The sequence below is a fragment of the Chelonoidis abingdonii genome, chromosome 1 (assembly GCF_003597395.2).
Source record: "Chelonoidis abingdonii isolate Lonesome George chromosome 1, CheloAbing_2.0, whole genome shotgun sequence".
Classification (NCBI taxonomy): Eukaryota; Metazoa; Chordata; order Testudines; family Testudinidae; genus Chelonoidis; species Chelonoidis abingdonii.
This window is the reverse complement of record NC_133769.1, coordinates 347,363,755-347,381,939: the sequence shown is the minus strand read 5'-3', so window position 1 is coordinate 347,381,939 and position 18,185 is coordinate 347,363,755. Positions and strand designations below refer to the sequence as shown.

At 45.5% G+C, this 18,185-nt stretch overlaps 1 protein-coding gene across 2 annotated transcripts in view; it reads left to right on the top strand.

Moving 5' to 3' along the window:
- Positions 1 to 15,515, top strand: part of DEUP1 (deuterosome assembly protein 1) — a 95,001-nt gene extending 79,486 nt beyond the window's left edge. Inside the window, exons 13-14 of one of the 2 annotated variants that reach the window (XM_075061741.1) lie at positions 1,069 to 1,294; positions 15,342 to 15,515. In XM_075061741.1, coding sequence (XP_074917842.1) covers positions 1,069 to 1,294; positions 15,342 to 15,515 — 400 coding nt within the window. Of the gene's footprint in view, positions 1 to 1,002; positions 1,295 to 15,341 lie in introns of both variants that reach the window. The other variant, XM_075061740.1, reaches the window with a different exon arrangement.
- The last annotated feature ends 2,670 nt before the right edge of the window (positions 15,516 to 18,185 follow it).

The following is an 18,185-nucleotide window of genomic DNA, read 5'->3' as shown; positions in this document are numbered from 1 at the left end:
CCCTCTCCACTCCCCTCCTCCAAGGACACTAGTGGAGTAATTAAGAACCGGTTCAGAGGCAAGCAATAGCGCCCTAAACCTACCCCAGAGAAGAGAAAGCGTGAGACCCAGCAGAACAGTACTGGCAATTTGCCACAATACGTAAAAAGACATCAAAACCGCATGCTATTTCTCAGTATGTTTTTACAGGAGAATTTGTTTGCAGTGAGTAGCAAGTAGATTTCTTTTCTTATACAACAGTTAATTACAATAGCTGTTACTTGACTGATCTTCAGGTAGATAAAAAATGTATGATTTCACATCTACTATGGATTACACAGTCAATAGGTCCAAAGATTATGGAGCACCATAATACTGTACTTGAAGGATTCTTGAATCAGCTTGAAGTTCTTCAGTTATTATTGTTAAAGAAAGAAATACCCCTGTTCAGTTTAAATATGTATTTAATGTTTCTTCTTTTCTCATTCTTGTTTTGACCCTGCATTCATTGAAGTCAATGGCAAAGCTTCCTACTGAGTTTATGATGCAGGATCAGTGGCTCCACATGCTAAAGCTTTAATTTGATTTATTAAAAGTATCAGTTCTAAATCCTAGGCACCTGCATGTATTTACATCCATACGAGGTTTGAATGGATCAAAATCCACTAACCAAAACACTATAAATAAGGTCTCCTCTTCCTATCTCTCTTACACTCTCATATTGTAGCTTGTTGTATCAGTTAAAGCATGAGAAAATATAGATGTTAGCAGGCCTGGAAGTCAACTACATTGGACTGTATCAGACCAAGGTGGGGAATAAATTTCAGAGATTATTGTCATTCTCTGAAAGTGCCATGCCCACTACTGTTTTAAGCTGATTTAACCTTATCCGTCATGGCCATACATGAAGCAGTTTGAAAAGCAAAGAGGACAAAATTATATTAACAGAAACCATGGCCTAACCACTATGTTCATAGTTTAACTGGTCTTCATATTTTGAAAACTTTATTTTTATTATTTTAGAACTTTCCAAAATAAAACTGAATGGCAAATGAAACCTATGCAATTTACTATCTATGACCTCTACAGAAACCAAAATCTTATTCTACATGGTCAAGGTGATATCATTGGTGCAAAAAGTGGCAGCAGTTTACCATCTCAGAGACTTAGCAGAGATCATGACCAGAAACTAGAAACTAAATCTCCATCACCACCAATGTTATATCCTTCACACTACAACAGCCCATTTCCTGAAAAGCACAGGTGTGATGTTTTACTGAGCCATGTGTACAGTGTGGAAGAAGTCAACCCAGTGGTAAGTAGTTATTTTACTTTAAACACAGAGGTGGCCAAAGTTCAGTCTATAGGCCAAATGTGATTCATGGATTCCTATAATATAGTTTACATTTGCTGTTTTGGTATATTTCATGCTGAGCCATACCTCAGTGTTAATGGTGATGGTGGTTATCATCCGCTATTATGAAAATAAGGTATGAGCTTCAGGCTTTTAGCAAGTTGCCAATATGGCCTTCAGCTGGGGCACCCTGCTTTAACAACTCTATCACAGTAAATTCATTACGACTCTAATAAGGACCCTAATGTGCTGTTAGAAAAATAAAATTTCTTTAGAAGTAGATTAATGGATTAAATGAAAGGAATCTGTGTACCTGTTATTCTATGTGTAAACTATTGCATCCAAACATGAAGGAGAAAATCCTGAATGTTGTAATCTCTATTTTTCTTAAAGGGAAAGAGTAAAATTATAGCACTCTCAGTCCTCTCCATGTCACTCTTCACAGTAGGGTGTTACCCATCTCCATGGCAACTGGGGTCAGACAACTTCTTTGCTGCAAGCCTGAATTTAGGAGTACCAATCAAGAAGAATTGCCCAGAATTCTCGGCCTCCGAACTGCACGTGCTGCAGACTCCAGGGCTCCCTTTGTAGCAGAACTTTTGCAGAGAGTGTGTGTGTGTGTGTGCGCGTGTGTCTCAATTTCTTCATTGGCTTTAGATTTTTTGTCCTTTTTTGTCCTTCCATTTTGTTAAACGGAAAAAAAAATATTCTTTTGGCTTTCTGAAGTGGGTTTGAAGGACAGCACCTTTCCTCCTTGTTTCCCCTCACAGTAAATGGCAGACAAGGACAACAGGCCAAAGGGAAACTAGCTCCCAGCCAGGACATGAGTTAGGTCCGTGTTCTGACAACTGAGCAGACCGTTTGGAAGCTACTTTCATTGAAACCAGGCCAGTATCTGTGGCATGGGTCATAGAGTAAGTTTTTCAAAACCCATCCCGGCCCCCATACACCATCCTCCCCTAGTCATAGGGCTCCTGTTTCAACAACTTGTAGATGAAGGAGGAAAGCTTCACTGGAGTCTCCTGACTCTTGCAGGAGGGCAAGTTCTCCCCATAGCAACCAGGAGGAAAAATTTCTGCTCCCAGACAGCACGTAGGCAAGGTCTATGCCAAGGTGCTTGAGAAGACCACAAAACATGCCCTCTTCCTGTACGCAATTTTACCTGTAAGGCCTCAGCTGCCATGAAAAGTTAGATTAAATGACCCTTGTGATCCTGTCTAATCTTATGGTTCTATACCAGCTCCTGTAACCTTTTTAATACTGATGGGTAATTTGCCTTCAATGGCTCCAGCTCATTCCTCATTTTTGTGCAGTCAGTCCTTAGCACAGATCCAGCAGCAGGTAGCATGGGATGAAGTGATTTAGATCCTCTGCTCTGGTAGATAGGCCTTCCTCCTCTCCCCTTTCCATCTACAAGGGTGGCACAGGAGGTCATAAAATGGCCACTATTTTCCTTAAGGAGATATGCAGGATACATGCCTGTAGACTTTCCTTACAATCTCCCAGGAATAGCACTCTCCCCTTCATGGGGCCCCTCCCACCTTTTCCCAGGGATTTTTGACCTAGGGTCTGGTGAAGGATCTTAGCATTTAAAAGGATAGCATAAGAACATAAGAAAGGTCATACTGGGTCAGACCAAAGGTCCATCTAGCCCAATATCCTGTCTTCCAGCAGTGGCCAATATCAGGTGCCCCAGAGAGAAAGAACAGAACAGGTAATCATCAAGTGATCCATCCCCAGCTTCTGGGAAACAGACTGGGCACACCTTCCTTGTCCATCTTGGCTAATAGCCATTGATGGACCTATGCTCCATGAACTTAGCTAGTTGTTTTTGAACCCTGTTATAGTCTTGGCCTTCACAACATTCTCTGGCAAGAAATTCCACAGTTTGACTGTGCGTTGGGTGAAAAAATACTTCCTTTTGTTTGTTTTAAACCTGCTGCCTATTAATTTCATTTGGTGGACCCGGAGTTCTTGTGTTATGATAAAGAGTAAACAAACTTCCTTCTTTACTTCTCCACACCGTCATGATTTTATTGGCTTCTATCATATTCCCCCCCCCATTAGTTGTCTCTTTTCCAAGCTGAAAAGTCTAGTCTCTCCTCATATGGCAGTTGTTCCATACTCCTAATCATTTTTGTTGCCCTTTTCTGAACCTTTTCCCATTCCAATGTATCTTTTTGAGATTGGGCACCTACACCTGCATGCAGTATTCAAGGTGTGGGCGTACCATGGATTTATATGAGAGCAATATGATATTTCTGTCTTATCCCTGTCTTAATGATTCCCAACATTCTGTTAGCTTTTTTCACTGCCGCTGCCACATTGAGGGATGTTTTCAGAGAACTCTCCACTTGACCTAAGATCTCTTTCTTTGAGTGGTTAACAGTAATTTTAGACCCCATTGTTTTATATCGTGATATTGCTGGGATTATGATTTCTCAGTGTATTGTCTATTTGCATTGTATCATTGACATTTCATCTGCCTTTTGTTGCCCATTCACCCAGTTTTGTGAGATCCTTTTGTAGCTCTTCACAGTCGCTGGGACTTAACTATCTTGAGTAGTTTTGTATCATCTGCAGTTTTTGCCACATCACTGTTTACCCCTTTTTCTAGATCGTTTATGAATATGTTAAATAGGACGGGGCCCAGTACAGACCCCTGGAGACACCATTATTTACCTCTCTCTATTCTGACAACTGACATTTATTCCTACCTTTTGTTCTATCTTTAAACCAGTTACCAGTCCATGAGAGGACCTTTCCTCTTATCCCATGCACAGCTTACTTTGCTTAAGAGCCTTTGGTGAGGGACCTTGTCAAAGGGTTTCTGAAAATCTAAGTACACTATATCCACTAGTTCTTCTTCGAGTGCTTGCTCATATCCATTCTTAGGTGTGTGTGCACCACGTGCCACGCTCGTCGGAAGATTTTTACCCTAGCAACACCGGTGGGTCGGCTGGGCGCCCCCTGGCGTGGCGCCGCAATGCACAAATATATACCCCTGCCGACCCGTCCGCTCCTCAGTTCCTTCTTACCGCCCGTATCGTTTGTTGGAACAGTGGAGCGTGGCTTAGCCTTTCTCCACTTACCTAGCTCTTCACCCGTTCTTGTACTTTCTGTGTATATAGTTTATAGTTGTAATTAGTTTTGGTTAACATACTTAGTGTATATAGTTTAGAAGGTTGAGGATTAGCCCTTCCCCTTCCCTGGGCCCGGGCCCATGCCGGGCTCACTGGGCTTCAAGCAGTGCTTGGCCTGCCGTCGGCCGATGCCAACGGGAGACCCCCGACCGCTGCCAAGTGTCTGGGGAATCTCATTTGACTGATAAGTGCTTGCATTTGTAAATCATTCAAACCGCGGACAAAAAAGGAGCGAGACTCTCGTTTAAAACAGCTCCTAATGGAAGCAGCCCTCGCTCCTCCAACCTCGGCACCGAGTGCTGCGCAGCCCACGCTGGGGAGGAGTGCTTCATTGGCACCGGAGAACACCGGCACCGTCAAAACACCCCGGCACCAGCAGTCTCCGGCACAGAAGGCAGCCTAGCACCGCTCCCTCTCCCCGCGGGCCAAGCAGGCTAAAGCTCCCGCGGCTACATCTCTTCCACCGCGGTCTGAGCACCAACCACAGCCGAGTCGCCCAGCACCAACACCTGCCGCGGCACCGACGGCATCGGCACCGTTGATTCCGGCCACGCAAGAACCGTTGAGTTCGGTGCGCGACAGCTCCCCGGCACGTGCCTCGGTTGAGCTTCTTGTTCCCACTACGCCAGAGACCTTCTCAACGGCGAGGGAACTTATTGCTCTGACGGAGCCCACCCTGCCTCAACCCCCGGCACCGCTGGTGCGGGTTCTTACGTCAGTGGGAAACCCTGCTCTGGTCAGGCCGACCTCCACCGAAGCTGCCGGCAGGCACTGTTCAAGATCGAGATCCCAGCACCGTTCCCGTTTTCATCGCCGGTCCAGATCCAGGCGCCGCTCGCAGTCCCGGTACCGATCCCCTTCACGGTACTGGTCGTACTCGTGGCACCGCTCCAGGTCTCAATCTCCGGACAGATACTCCGCATGGTGGTCCAGCTCCCAGCACCGCTCCCGCCGCAGTCACTCTTACCACCGGCCTTCCCGATCCCGGTCGACCTCCTGGCACCGCGCTGGTCGCAGGTCCCGGTCTCCCTCTCGGCACCGGTACGACTCCCGGTACCATTCTCCAGTGCGGCACGATGGCCAGTACCTGGCTCACTGGGGTCCCCCTCACGGACTCTCGGCTCTGCCATGGCCATCACGACACCCATCGGGGTCTTCCCACGATGACAACGCTGTCTACGGGGATTTAGACCCACAGAGACGCGTCCTCCCGGAGGCCCAGGGCACGGAACAAGCTCCACAGTGGTCATTCTGGACGCCCTGGGCATACCACCAGGCCCAGGGCGAACCCACAGTTACATCTCTGTCCGCCCCCTCAGACCATCGGGCACCAGAGGCCACTATTAGCCATCCTCCTCCGGCAGATACGGTCATTTCGACTTTGACACAGGACCCTCAGTTCCTCCCGGACTCCGATGCTCCCCTAGAACAGGAGCCCCAGCACGAGCCACTCGTACCGGGCCTGTCATCGTCGTCCTCGCCAGATGAGGCGGTAGCCGGTACAACAGCATCGGGCCCACCCCTGATCGACCTCCAAGCCCACCAGGATCTTCTCCGGCGAGTTGCGTTAAATATCAGTCTGCCGGTAGAGGAGGTTCCGGAGGTGGAGGACCTGGTCGTAGACATATTATCCGCAGATGCCCCGACTCGCGTGGTTCTGCCATTTATTCTATCCATCCAAGCCAGAGCAGACACTATTTGGCAGTCTCCAGCATCTATCCCTCCTACGGCCAGACGCGTGGAAAGAAAATATATGGTACCCTCTAAAGGGTATGAATATCTCTATACCCACCCTCCTCCGTGCTCTCTGGTCGTGCAATCTGTAAATGAGAGAGAGCGTAATGGCCAACAAGCCCCTGCCCCAAAATCGCGGGAGGCTAGACGGATGGATCTGCTGGGGCGTAAGGTCTACTCTGCCGGAGCTTCACTGCGGTTGCTAACCAGCAGGCCCTCTCAGCAGGTACAATTATAATACCTGGCAGTCCATGGGTAGTTCCCTAAACTGATCAACAGGACTCCCAGCCGAATTTCACAGCCTCCTGGAGGAAGGGAAGAAAGTAGCTCGACTTCCCTACAGGCCTCTCTTAACGCTGCTGACTCAGCGCTAGAACCATAGCGTCCGGGATTACGATGTGAAGAATTCGTGGTGCAGGTCTCGGTCTATCCGCGAGCTGCAACATACTATTCAGGACCTTCCGTTCGAGGGCCAGGGCCTTTCTCAGAGAAAACGGACCCTAGACTCCAGAGTCTAAAAAACAATCGTATTCATCTGCGTTCCTTGGGAGCATACCCCGCAGACCCAACGCAGGTCCTTCCAGGCCAAGCACAGCCCCTTACCCCCTGTCCACCACCTCGAAGACCTTAGTAGGAGGCGGGGTTCGCCGCGACCAAGACGGCAGTCGGTCTCAAGGAGGCCAAAATAATGGTCCCGCCAAACCATCAGCGGGAACCAAAGCAAAACTTTTGAAGGTGCGACCAAGAGCAGAGCACCAGTCTTTTCCCGGAATCCTCTCCAGTTTTCCAATCGTCTTTCCTCCTTCCTCCCTGCATGGGCCAATAACAGCAGACCGTTGGGTCCTCCGCACGGTGGATTTAGATACCACCTCCAGTTTGTATTTCGCCCCTCCCGTCCCTCTCAGGGACCCTCTCACGAGGCAACCCTCTCGCAGGAGATCGCACGCGCTCCTCGAAATCGGAGCTATAGAGGAGGTGCGGAGGAGTTCAGGGGCAAGGGTTTTACTCCGATACTTCGTAATCCCCAAGGCAAAAGGAGGTCTCCAACCCATCCTGCGACCTCGCGGTCTCAACGCCTTCCTAAAGAAGTTGAAGTTCCGCATGGTGTCCCTGGGACATTCACCCATCCCTGGTCCGGGAGACTGTACCTGCTGCTCCGACATGAAGGATGCATACTTCCTATCTCCATTTATCCTCCGCACAGACGGTACCTGTGCTTAGGTACATCATCGACACTACCAATTTACGGTCCTCCCGTTCGGCTCTCCCTGCCCATGCGCTTCACGAGTGTATGGCTGTGGTGGCCCGCTCCCTCCGTCGTTGTCGCATCTGCGTTTCCCCTACCTAGACGCCTGGCTCATCCGCGAGACCTCCGAGGTTCAGAGTCCCAGACATGTTGCCATGGTCATGGACCTATTCGAGCATTGGTCTTCATGGTCAATAATAGGCAAATCCACTCTAGTGCCCACTCAGAGAATCGAATTCATTGGAGCCATTCTAGACTCCACGCTTGCAACAGCCTACCTCCAACTGTCCGGTTTCGGTCAATAGTGCCGCCGCATAGAAAGCCTTCAGTCCTTCCGCGACACCTCAGCCGTGCCTGCCCTCAGCCTCCTCGGCCATATGGCTGCGTGCACTTTCATGACCAAGCACCGCCAAACTTCCCCTTCGTCCCTTCAAGTCTGGCTGGCCTCCATTTACCGCCCACACAGAGTGTCTTAGGCTCCCTCAGCTGGTGGCTGACACTTTCCGCTGGTGTGCGGAGGCATGCGTTTCCCACCCAAGACAACCATCTGGTATCCCTAACAACAGAATGCGTCGTCTCTTGGCTGAGGAAGCTTCACATAGGCCATCGTCGCACGCAAGGCCTTTGTTCCTGTCCAGAGACGCTGATGTTGCACGTAACATTCGGGAATTACAAGCGTCCGCCTTGCCTGCCAGGCCTTTCTTCATCATCTGCAGGACCGTTGTGGGTTCTAGATGGTCACGACAGACACCAACCGCGATGACTACATAATACAAGCAGGGGGGATCTTTACAATCTGGTTCTCTACCCGTCTGTCAGGAGGCGTCCAACTGTGGGAATTCTTGTATAGCCACTTCTATAGACCATGTGGCGTCCTCCTTCCGGAATCCAGAACACTCTAGCAGACCAAGCTGCAGCAGGTCATTTCTTCGCGCACGAGTGGTCACTTGTATCATACATCTTTCCAATCTGGACCTTAGCGTCCAGAAATCTGGAAAACTTCTGGGAGAGTGCTTTAGCTTACTTGTTACCCGAAGTCCCTGAAATGTGTTGAATTTCAAAAATCAAAACTTTGGAGAGCTAAACTCCAACGAAGAAGTTCTTGTTGTTCCCTTTGGCTGTATGACAGCCACTTATTAGCCGCAGCACGGTCAGTTGTAGCTGGAACGCCGTCCCCAAACGTAGGGTGCTAGCTTTTCACGGCGCTACACAATGGCGGTAGCATTCGCCTTTACTGACTGAACCAGTGACTTTCGTCTCAGACAGTGTTGGGCCTGAGAACACGGACAGGATGGAACGTTGGTGATCCGGTCTTCCTGCAGAGAATGCTCCGTATACCACGCATCAGATGCATCTGTGGCTTAATTAGGAAATGGTTTGTTTAAAGGCTGGGGCCCTTAGCCACGGTCAGACGTGAGCGTCGCCTTAAGTTGCGTAAAGGCCTCCTGACACTCATCATTCACTTAACTGCATTTGGCGGTGTCTTTTTGGTCAGGTTGGGTCAGTGGGCGGCGATTTGGCTGTAGTGGTGGTACAAATCTGCCTGTAATACCCGGCCAGCCTAAGAAGGATTGGACCTGTTTTTCTTTGACTTTGGGACGGCCACTTTTGGATAGCCTCCACCTTGGCCCTAGTAGGGGGTTATATGGTTCGGACCCACCTGATGTCCCAGGTAAGTCACTCTGTTTTGGCCTATTTGACACTTTTGGCCTTAACAGTTAGTCCGGGCATCCTGCTGACACTCAAAACCTTTTCCAGGTGTACTAGGTGTTCGGGCCAGGAGTCTGAAAAAAATGGCCACTCATCGAGGGTAGCAACTGGATATTCTCCCAGTCCTGGCTAAGCAGACCCATCTACCAGCCTCTGGAAGGTGGCTGGTGCATTTCGCAGCCCGAAAGGAAGTCATTAAATTCATATACACCCCTGCTATTTGTGACAAACGTCTGACCTTTCCTTGGCAGGTCATCTAGGCGGTACTTTGCCATAGCCCCCTGGTTAGTCGTTTGTAGAGATGAACTGTGGCACGTCCCACTTCTCCAGTAGCTTCATTGGTGCGTGGCATTGGATAGTTGTCGGATGAGTACGCATTTTAGCTTATGGTAGTCCACGCAAAAATGCGTATTTCCCATCGGTGTGCGTACCAGAACCACTGGAGATGCCCATGCACTGAGATGAGTTGATTATAGCCCATCATGTAGCATGGTTTGAGCTCTCCATTCTAAGCAGCTTCGGCGTGAGGAGACCCCGTAGGGTGGTATTCTAATTGGGTAGCATTACCTGTTCAATGAGTGAGTGTTGCCTTTTCAGTCTGTCCTGGGTGGCTCGAGAACAATGGGGCGAAGCTAGTGCACAGCTCTTGATTTGTCGCTGCTGCAGACATTCCAGAGAGTGGATTGCAGAAGGTTCACCTCTTCCACACCACCGTCCTGTTTTCCTCATCGTAGTAGACCCATCAGCCACTCAGCGTCATCTCCTCCCTGGAACTGTAAACTGACAAACCTGAGTCTCTGGAATAAAAGGCTTGAGACCCGCCCTCCTTCCCCACTGTTGGAGTAGCCGGCAAGAAGGAACTGAGGAGCGGATGGGTCGGCAGGGGTATATATTCGGTGCCATAGCGGCGCCACGCCAGGGGGCGCCCAGCCGACCCGCCAGGTGTTGCTACGGTAAAAATCTTCCGACGAGCGTGCACGCGGCGCGCACACACCTAATGGAATGGATATGAGCAACACATCTCGAAGAACAACAGTTACAATGGTGAGTAACCGTCTTATCCCTCTTGTCCACGTGCTTGTTGACCCCCCTCAAAGAACTCTAGTAGCTTGATGAGGCATGATTTCCCTTTACAAAAACCATCTTTACTCTTCCCCAGCAAATTATGTTCATCTACGTTTCTGACAATTTTGTTCTTTACTATCATTTCAACCATTTGCTCGGTACTGAAGTCAGGCTTACCAGTCTGTAATTGCTGGGATCACCTCTGGAGCCCTTTTTAAAAATTGGCGTCACATTAGCTATCCTCCAGTCATTTGGTACAGAAGCTGATTTAAATGATAGGTTACAGACTACAGCTAGTAGTTCTGCAATTTCACATTTTGAGTTCCTACAGAACTCTTGGGTGAATACCATCTGGTCTTCCTGACTTATTACTATTTAGGTTATCAGTTTGTTCCAAAACTTCCTCTAACGACACCTCAATCTGGGAAAGTTCCTCAGATTTGTCACTTAAAAAGAATGGCTCAGGTTTGGGAATCTCCCTCACATCCTCAGCTGTGAAGACCAATGCAAAGAATTCATTTAGTTTCTCCACAATGGCTTTATCATCCTTGCGTGCTCCTTTAGCATCTCAATTGTAAGCATAAAGTCTTAAATCCTCTGACAGAGGCTCTCCTTTTTAGATTCTCTAAAGAGGCAAAATCTCTAAAACTGAGGCTCTGAGCAAGATACATCAGACTCACAACTAAGTTTTCCAGAACTAAGCACAAATGGGTGTTTAGCTTCACAAGTGCTTATTTTCTTAGAAAATGAAACACCAATAAATAAGTTAATAAATAAATAAAAATTGGAAAGGTGATGAAGAGGTGTGTGATTTTTCCTCTGCTGGTTTATAAAGGAGTGAGAATTTCTCTACTGAGACCTACTCATACCTAACGACTACAAATTCTTCATTACTCTGCCTCAAGTTAAGCCTGCTGCATTCTTAGTAAAGGAGATAGTTATACTAACTGAGGGAGTATTCCTGCCAAATACACAGACAGGAAAATAAAATAATTCAAACAAAACTTGTTTACACCTGCCTCAGGGCTGATAGTGTTGCCTGCAGTCGCTTATTGTGGGAGGTCTATGCTCAACTCAGAAGCCACTGGGAGTGTGCACAAAGAAAAACACGATATAAAATCTACTTTAACTACGCTTCCCTAGCAACTTTTTCAAGAACGATGCTTCACCTGACTGATTTTCTGTACATTCAAATATATGTTCCCAGGGCAACCATCGAATAGCATTCTAAACTCTGATATCCTTCTAAATGTTTTGTTGGTAAGTTCTTTAGGGAGCAAGGGAATAAGGGGTTTAAACAAGGGATTAAGGGGTTTCCGAAGTCTGGGCAGATTTCCCCCTTTAATTGTCATCTGGAAATGCATTATCTAAGAAAATGGGTGCTTGCGCTGTCCAAGAGACAAGTTTATCCTTTCCTCATGTACATTAAAATAAACCAACACTATCAGTAAGACCCTTTGTGATAGCAGAAGATAAAAGGTGCAGTTGGCCATCTTCTTTTCATTGGAACAACAGAACCAACTTCATGAAGAAACAGTTATTTTGGAAAGGGCACAAGATTCTTTGTGGTACAAAGAGAAACAATGACATGGAAATCTCAGGTGTCCCAACAAGTCCATAAGGAGATCAATATTTTAAGTGGAAATACTGAAATCCATCGTTGCAGAATTTTTTTCCCTAGACATTAGAATACAAAAATAAATTTCCTGTAGTCCCTGCTGATCAGGGATAGTCACCCAGAGATACTTTAGTTTCTGCAACACAAGAAGCATTTTCAATACAAAGGACTCTCTTTTTGGACTTGTAACTTATATGCGGTTCACAAATGTCATGTTTCATCCCTCCCTTCAAGTGAAAAGGATGCATGTCTGTCTTTCTCTGGACAACCTTCTCATCATGTTACTCAGGCCTCAGCAGCCATCACAAAATACCTTCAGAAACAAAAGTTTGAGCAAACAAGTAGAAGGGCCAATTACAGCACTCACAAAATTCCAGCATTTAATTTATCTTCTATGATAACCTTTATTTCAGAAGAGAGACAGAAGAAAATAAAGTCTGACATTAGCAGACCTCTACTAAGAAAAAATCTCTGACAGCTCCTGGGCTTTTTGGTCCCGTGTATACCCAGCACAATTGTCTCTTCACTTCCAGCTAGCAATTCCAGCAAATAAGTATATAAAGATCTTGGTCCAGATCCAGTACTAGCTTCTCATGTTGAATTTATTCATAATATTATTTAATAGCTACCTGTTGTCGGGTCTAGATAACAGATGCCATGTGGACTCTTATGTGGGGGATATGGTTCCAAGATGAGACACGAAGTATAATCTGTCTCATACTATCCAAGCTCATTCCTCCATTTTCAGCAGATGATTCTTCAAAAACATGGTGTTTAACTACTCAGAAGGCAGAAAACCTTCAGCACAGCTTAGAGAAGTAATTTTGTTTATGTCCTGGATGGAAGCCTTGTCTCTGTTTCTCAGGGCCTTAAATAATGAAGAAAAGTCAGGGTTGGTCAGCTCAGGAAGACACACTTAGAACCAAGTGATGCAGTCTAGCTTTTTGGTGCATCACACACCAGGCTGGAAGCCTGTTGGTGAACCTATTTGCATTCAAGTCCAGTTGGAAAACCAGAAGAGATACTGTGTGAGAAAGGGAAATTCAAAAGCAGAGGCTGTGGTCCCCTTATCTGAGAAGCCACCAAATATTGTTCAGTCTTTCAACTGTCTCAAGCAGCCTCTGTGGCCTTTCTACTAGTATTCCCATATTAGACATTTGCAAAGTGACAACCTGCTTATCTTGTCATACATTTACCTCTCACAATGGATGAGTGGTTCAATAGATTCCAAACCCACCTCCATTTGGAACTGCTTGTGAGTCATCTATAGGGGAATGGACATATGCAATCATTCAAAAAAAAAACAAAAACCCAGTTACTAACCTTTCTGTAACTGTTGTTCTTCAAAATGTGTTGCATATGTCCATTCCACTGTAGGTGTGTGTGCCTGTTGGGGCATCCTCTTCTGTATCATGCACTGAACATAGGCATAAAAGACAGAGCGACCCCTGCCCCTTCTCAGTTCCTTCATACCAAGAAAGAAACCAACAGGACTACACTGGCCATCACATACAGTCCCCAGCTAAAACCCCTCCAATGCATCATCAGGGATCTACAACCCATTCTGGACAATGATCCCACACTTTCACAGGCCTTGGGTGGCAGGCCAGTCCTCGCCCACAGACAACCTGCCAACTGACATATCCTCACCAAGTAACTGCAACACCACAACCATAGTAACTCTGCTCAGGACCAATCCATGCAAGCAAACCTCCGATGCCAAACTCTGCCAATATTACACCAAGCGACACCATCCCAGGCCTAACCGATCAGCCACCCATCAACCAGGTTCTTTCGCCTGGCACGTCTCCGAATGTATTATACGCCATCTTATATGCAGCAATGTCCCTCATGCTATGTGACATCGGCCAAACTGGACAGTCTCTACGAAAGGGATAAATGGACACAATCAGATATTAGGAATGGCATTACAAAAACCTGTAGGAGAACAATTTCAACGCTCCGTACCACACTATAGCAGACTTAAGTGTGGCCTCTCTGCAGCAAAAAATTCAGACAGACCCTTCAGAGAGAAACTGCCTGAGCTTCAGTTTCATCTGTAATTTGACACATCAGCTCAGGATTAACATCAGACTAGTAATGGTTGCCAACTACGATCCGATTCTCCTCCCATGGTGTTTACACTTCACATCTAGAAACAGGGCCGCTCCTCCCCTGTGAACTTACTCATTATCTCTAGGCTGCCTATGCATATATTAGTACCTGCCCCTGGAAATTTCCACTATGCATGCATGCTGACGAAGCGGTATTCACTCCACGAAAGCTCATGCTCCAAACGTCTGTTAGTCTATAAAGTGCCACAGGATTCCTTTGCCTGTCATGACCAAGAAACTCCATAGAGAGGGCGAAGAAGTGTTCATTACGGAATGGATATATCAATCACTAGAAAGAAGAAAAGAAGAATAGGTTTCTGTAACTGTGTTCGTGCCAAAGATATGTTTTGCAATGTTCCGCATTCATGACCCACCCTCTTTCCCCTCTCATTTGAGTCTTCCAGTAGGAGAATTGAGGAGGGTAGGTGCTCCACCTTTGTGCTGTGCATTTGCTGCATAGAAATTAGGGTTGGAAGGACTCAAAGAGAGTCAGTCTAGTCCAACCCCCTGCTCAAAGCAGGACCAATCCCCAAATGGCCCCTTCAAGGAAGGAACTCACAACCCTGGGTTTAGCAGTCCAATGTTCAAACCTCTGAGCTATCCCTCTCCCCCGTGCACAAGACAGCAGAGGACACTTATGCCATCCTGATGGATACAGCTAAGGAGGAAAACGCTGCAGCAGCTGTGCACTGGAGTACGCACATACCTAAGTGAAATGGACATGTGCAACATCTCAAAGAACAACAGTTACAGAAACAATTAGTAATGGTTTCTTCTGGAGAGTTCTTCCTGAGTAGCAGTCCTAAGTCCAGCTCAGACCAAAGATCTGGTCTGCTTCAGTTGCCATGGAGATGGGGAACATCCCACTGTGAAGACTGTGTGACATGGAGGTCGTAGAATAAAAATTCACTGGTAGGAGAAATGAGGTGTAATCCACACCAAGTTGAGGCTAATACTAACGTTTTTCTGAGTGTCTTGGTTGCTAGTATTACTGAATCAACAGTCTTTTAGGGGACCGTCTATCTAACTTCTTAAGATGCAAAAAAAAGGGGGGGGCGTTTTTATTCAATATATCCCATGATTTCACACACTGTTTGCTAGAGGCTACTCTAAACTACAGCAGGGACTGAAGATGTGTCCTGTGACTGGCCCAAGGGTCTTGAAGATAGCAGGGGAGCCAAATTGTGACCAGCAGTAGTACATTTAAATATGTAGTGACACACCTAAGGACTAAGTCTATGTTTTAGTAAAAGAAAATGTGCAAAGTTACCAGCTTGTAAAACTTAAGATGAAAATTTTGTTTTATCCTTCAATAATGTAAAATTATTGCTGTACTTTCAATTCTGTACTAACTGTGCCTGCTCTATGTATTGTTCAGCTTCCCCCAGAGATGTCCTTACCTACAACTGCAACAGAAAAGTTCTTTCAAGAAGAAGAGAAACGAGCAAAAGAATTTGAAGAGATTTTAAATTCACACATTGAAGAACTGCAAAGGCATTCTGAAAATACTGTCAAAAAATATGCCAGGCTAAAGCAAAATAGACATATATGAGCCTTTTAGCTTTTTATATGCAGTTTTAAAAAAAAATAAAGGTATAACCAAATAGTTACTCTCCTGATTCTCAAAACTAAAATCTGCCACCATTTTCTTGAATTTACACAGAAAACAGCTAGTGTCTTGTAATATAAATGGGGGGGAGGGGTTTGCATTACTATATTAACATGACACATTGCTCTGTTATGACTTTAGTTACAGCATATATTTGCAATCTAAGACATATCTAGAAATTAATTATGTAATTTTTTTTGTCTACTTGAATTGTGTGCTCCAGAAACCCATTTGGACCACTGTAAATTAAGTAACGATACATGAAACTTGATGGGGTAAAGGAGCTATATAATCAATGGAGCTGGCTACTTGAGACTAGACCTAGTCTAAGGGGATTCTCTAGCTTGCATAGAACTGGAATAACAGTTTTACAGGTCCTATTCACAGCTTATAGCGTCAGGGGCATAGCTGCGCTCTGGTCATGCATGGCTACAAGGATAGCCGTTTACGTCCATTGCAGCTGAGCCTGCTCTAACCCATGTTTAGGACCAGGCAAGCCCACAGCATGGTCAAGAGTAGGAAAAGGGCAAACATGTCTTGAATTTACCATTCCCACCACAGTTTGCATTGCTGTGCTAAGCAGAGTTCAGTTGGAACAGAGCATCTTACCTATAATTAGGGCCCTATCAAATTCACAGCCATGAAAAACACATCATGGACCGTGAAATCAGGTCTTTTGTGTGCTTTTACCCTATACTATACAGATTTCACAGGGAAGACCAGCATTTCTCAAATTGGGGATCCTTATCCAAAAGAGGGTTGCGGGGGAGGGAGAGGCAGGGTCACAAGGTTATTTTATGGGGATCATGGTATTGCCACCCTTACCTCTGCATCGCCTTCAGAGCTGGGGGGCTAGAGAGCAGCAGTTGTTGGCCGGGCGCCCCGCTCTGAAGGCGGCGCCCTACCAGCAGCAGCGCAGAAGTACGTGTGGTAGTACCACACCATACTATCCTTACTTCTGTTCTGCTGCTGGCAGTGGCTCTGCCTTCAGAGCTGGACACATGGCCAACAGACACTACTCTTCAGCTGCCCAGCTCCGAAGGCACCACTGCCGCCAGCAGCAGCGCAGAAGTAAGGGTGTCAGTACTGCAACTCCCCTACAATAACCTTGTGACCCCACACACACAACTCCTTTTTGAGTCAGGACCCCTACACTTACAACACTGAAATTTCACATTTAAATAGCTGAAATCATGAAATTTACTATTTTAAAAATCCTATGACCATGAAACTGACCAAAATGGACTGTGAATTTGGTAGGACCCTTCCTATAATGGTTTAAAAGTTTTTCATTAATATTTAAATATCTGAAAAATATTCTGAAAAGTAAATCTTTCTGTAAAGCAAATATTGGTGTTTAAGTATAATGCTGGTCTATTGTTTTTTATCACAGTGTAGAACATGTAAAACCTTTGTCCTCAGACTACCTAGATTGCTGAATATCCTCTTTGTAAAGGTTCTCAGTAGTTACTACTTTTCCAATCCTCAATCCTTCTTCCAACCCAATGCTCTGCATCTTGAGCAACTATCTGTTTCACACAACAGTTCCTTTTATTTGCAGTTCATACTAAATTATTTCGCTGCGTAAGTGGAACAGTCAGAAAGTACAGGAGACAGATTAACAATCAACTTTAATGGAATAGTTACAGAAAAACTACAGTACAGCATGTAGTGCATTTTCTGTTTGCAACTTCATGGAAAAAGCTGGATAAAAATAATACTGGTGAATCAAATAGGCTGGTTTGTGAGTAACAGAATTATCATTAATATTCAAACCCACACCAAAATGTGAATTGTTTTTGGAAGCTATATTTCCAACATAGCAAAACACACTATTTCACACTTAGACAAGATAGCCAGATTTTAAATAATTTGCTCAGTTTTCAATAAAATAGGTAATGATAATGAAGATATAAAAGAACCTTAAACTCAGGCAAATAACTAAAGAAAGAGAGCAAAGAGTGAACAAAAAGATGATGAAAGAGTATTTGAACAAACTAAATAAAGGTATCAGAGGGGTAGCCGTGTTATTCTGGATCTGTAAAAAGTGACAAAGAGTCCTGTGACACCTTATAGACTAACAGACATATTGGAGCATAAGCTTTCGTGGGTGAATACCCACTTCAACGGATGTAAATGTAAATCTTCAGTTTAAAAGACAATGCATCTGGAATTTTTAAAAGAACTATGATATAAATTTAGGAATCTCTGGAAATACTATTCAGTAAATTATAAGTCAGAAGTTGTCCCTGGAGACTAAGAAAGCAAAAATGTGCCTTTAATGATAGAAAGGAAGATACTAGAAAATATTGACATATTAGCCTTGTTTCTTTTCAAAGTAAAATATTCAAACATATAACGAGTCAGTATTGCCCAGCTCCTCAAAAGTACTTAGGTGTTATAACATGCTGTGGAACACCACCTAATCTCTTCACAGTCCAGTGAAATCTTCAGCACCAAGCATGGGGAGAGTTATGTGCCTGAGGCCAGATTCACAATGGTACTTAAGTGCCTCTTTAAGTGCCAACATTTAGGCACCGCTGACATTCTCAAACCACCACTCAGATGTCACCTGATCTTGTAGCACTGCAACACCTAAATACCTTTGTGAAC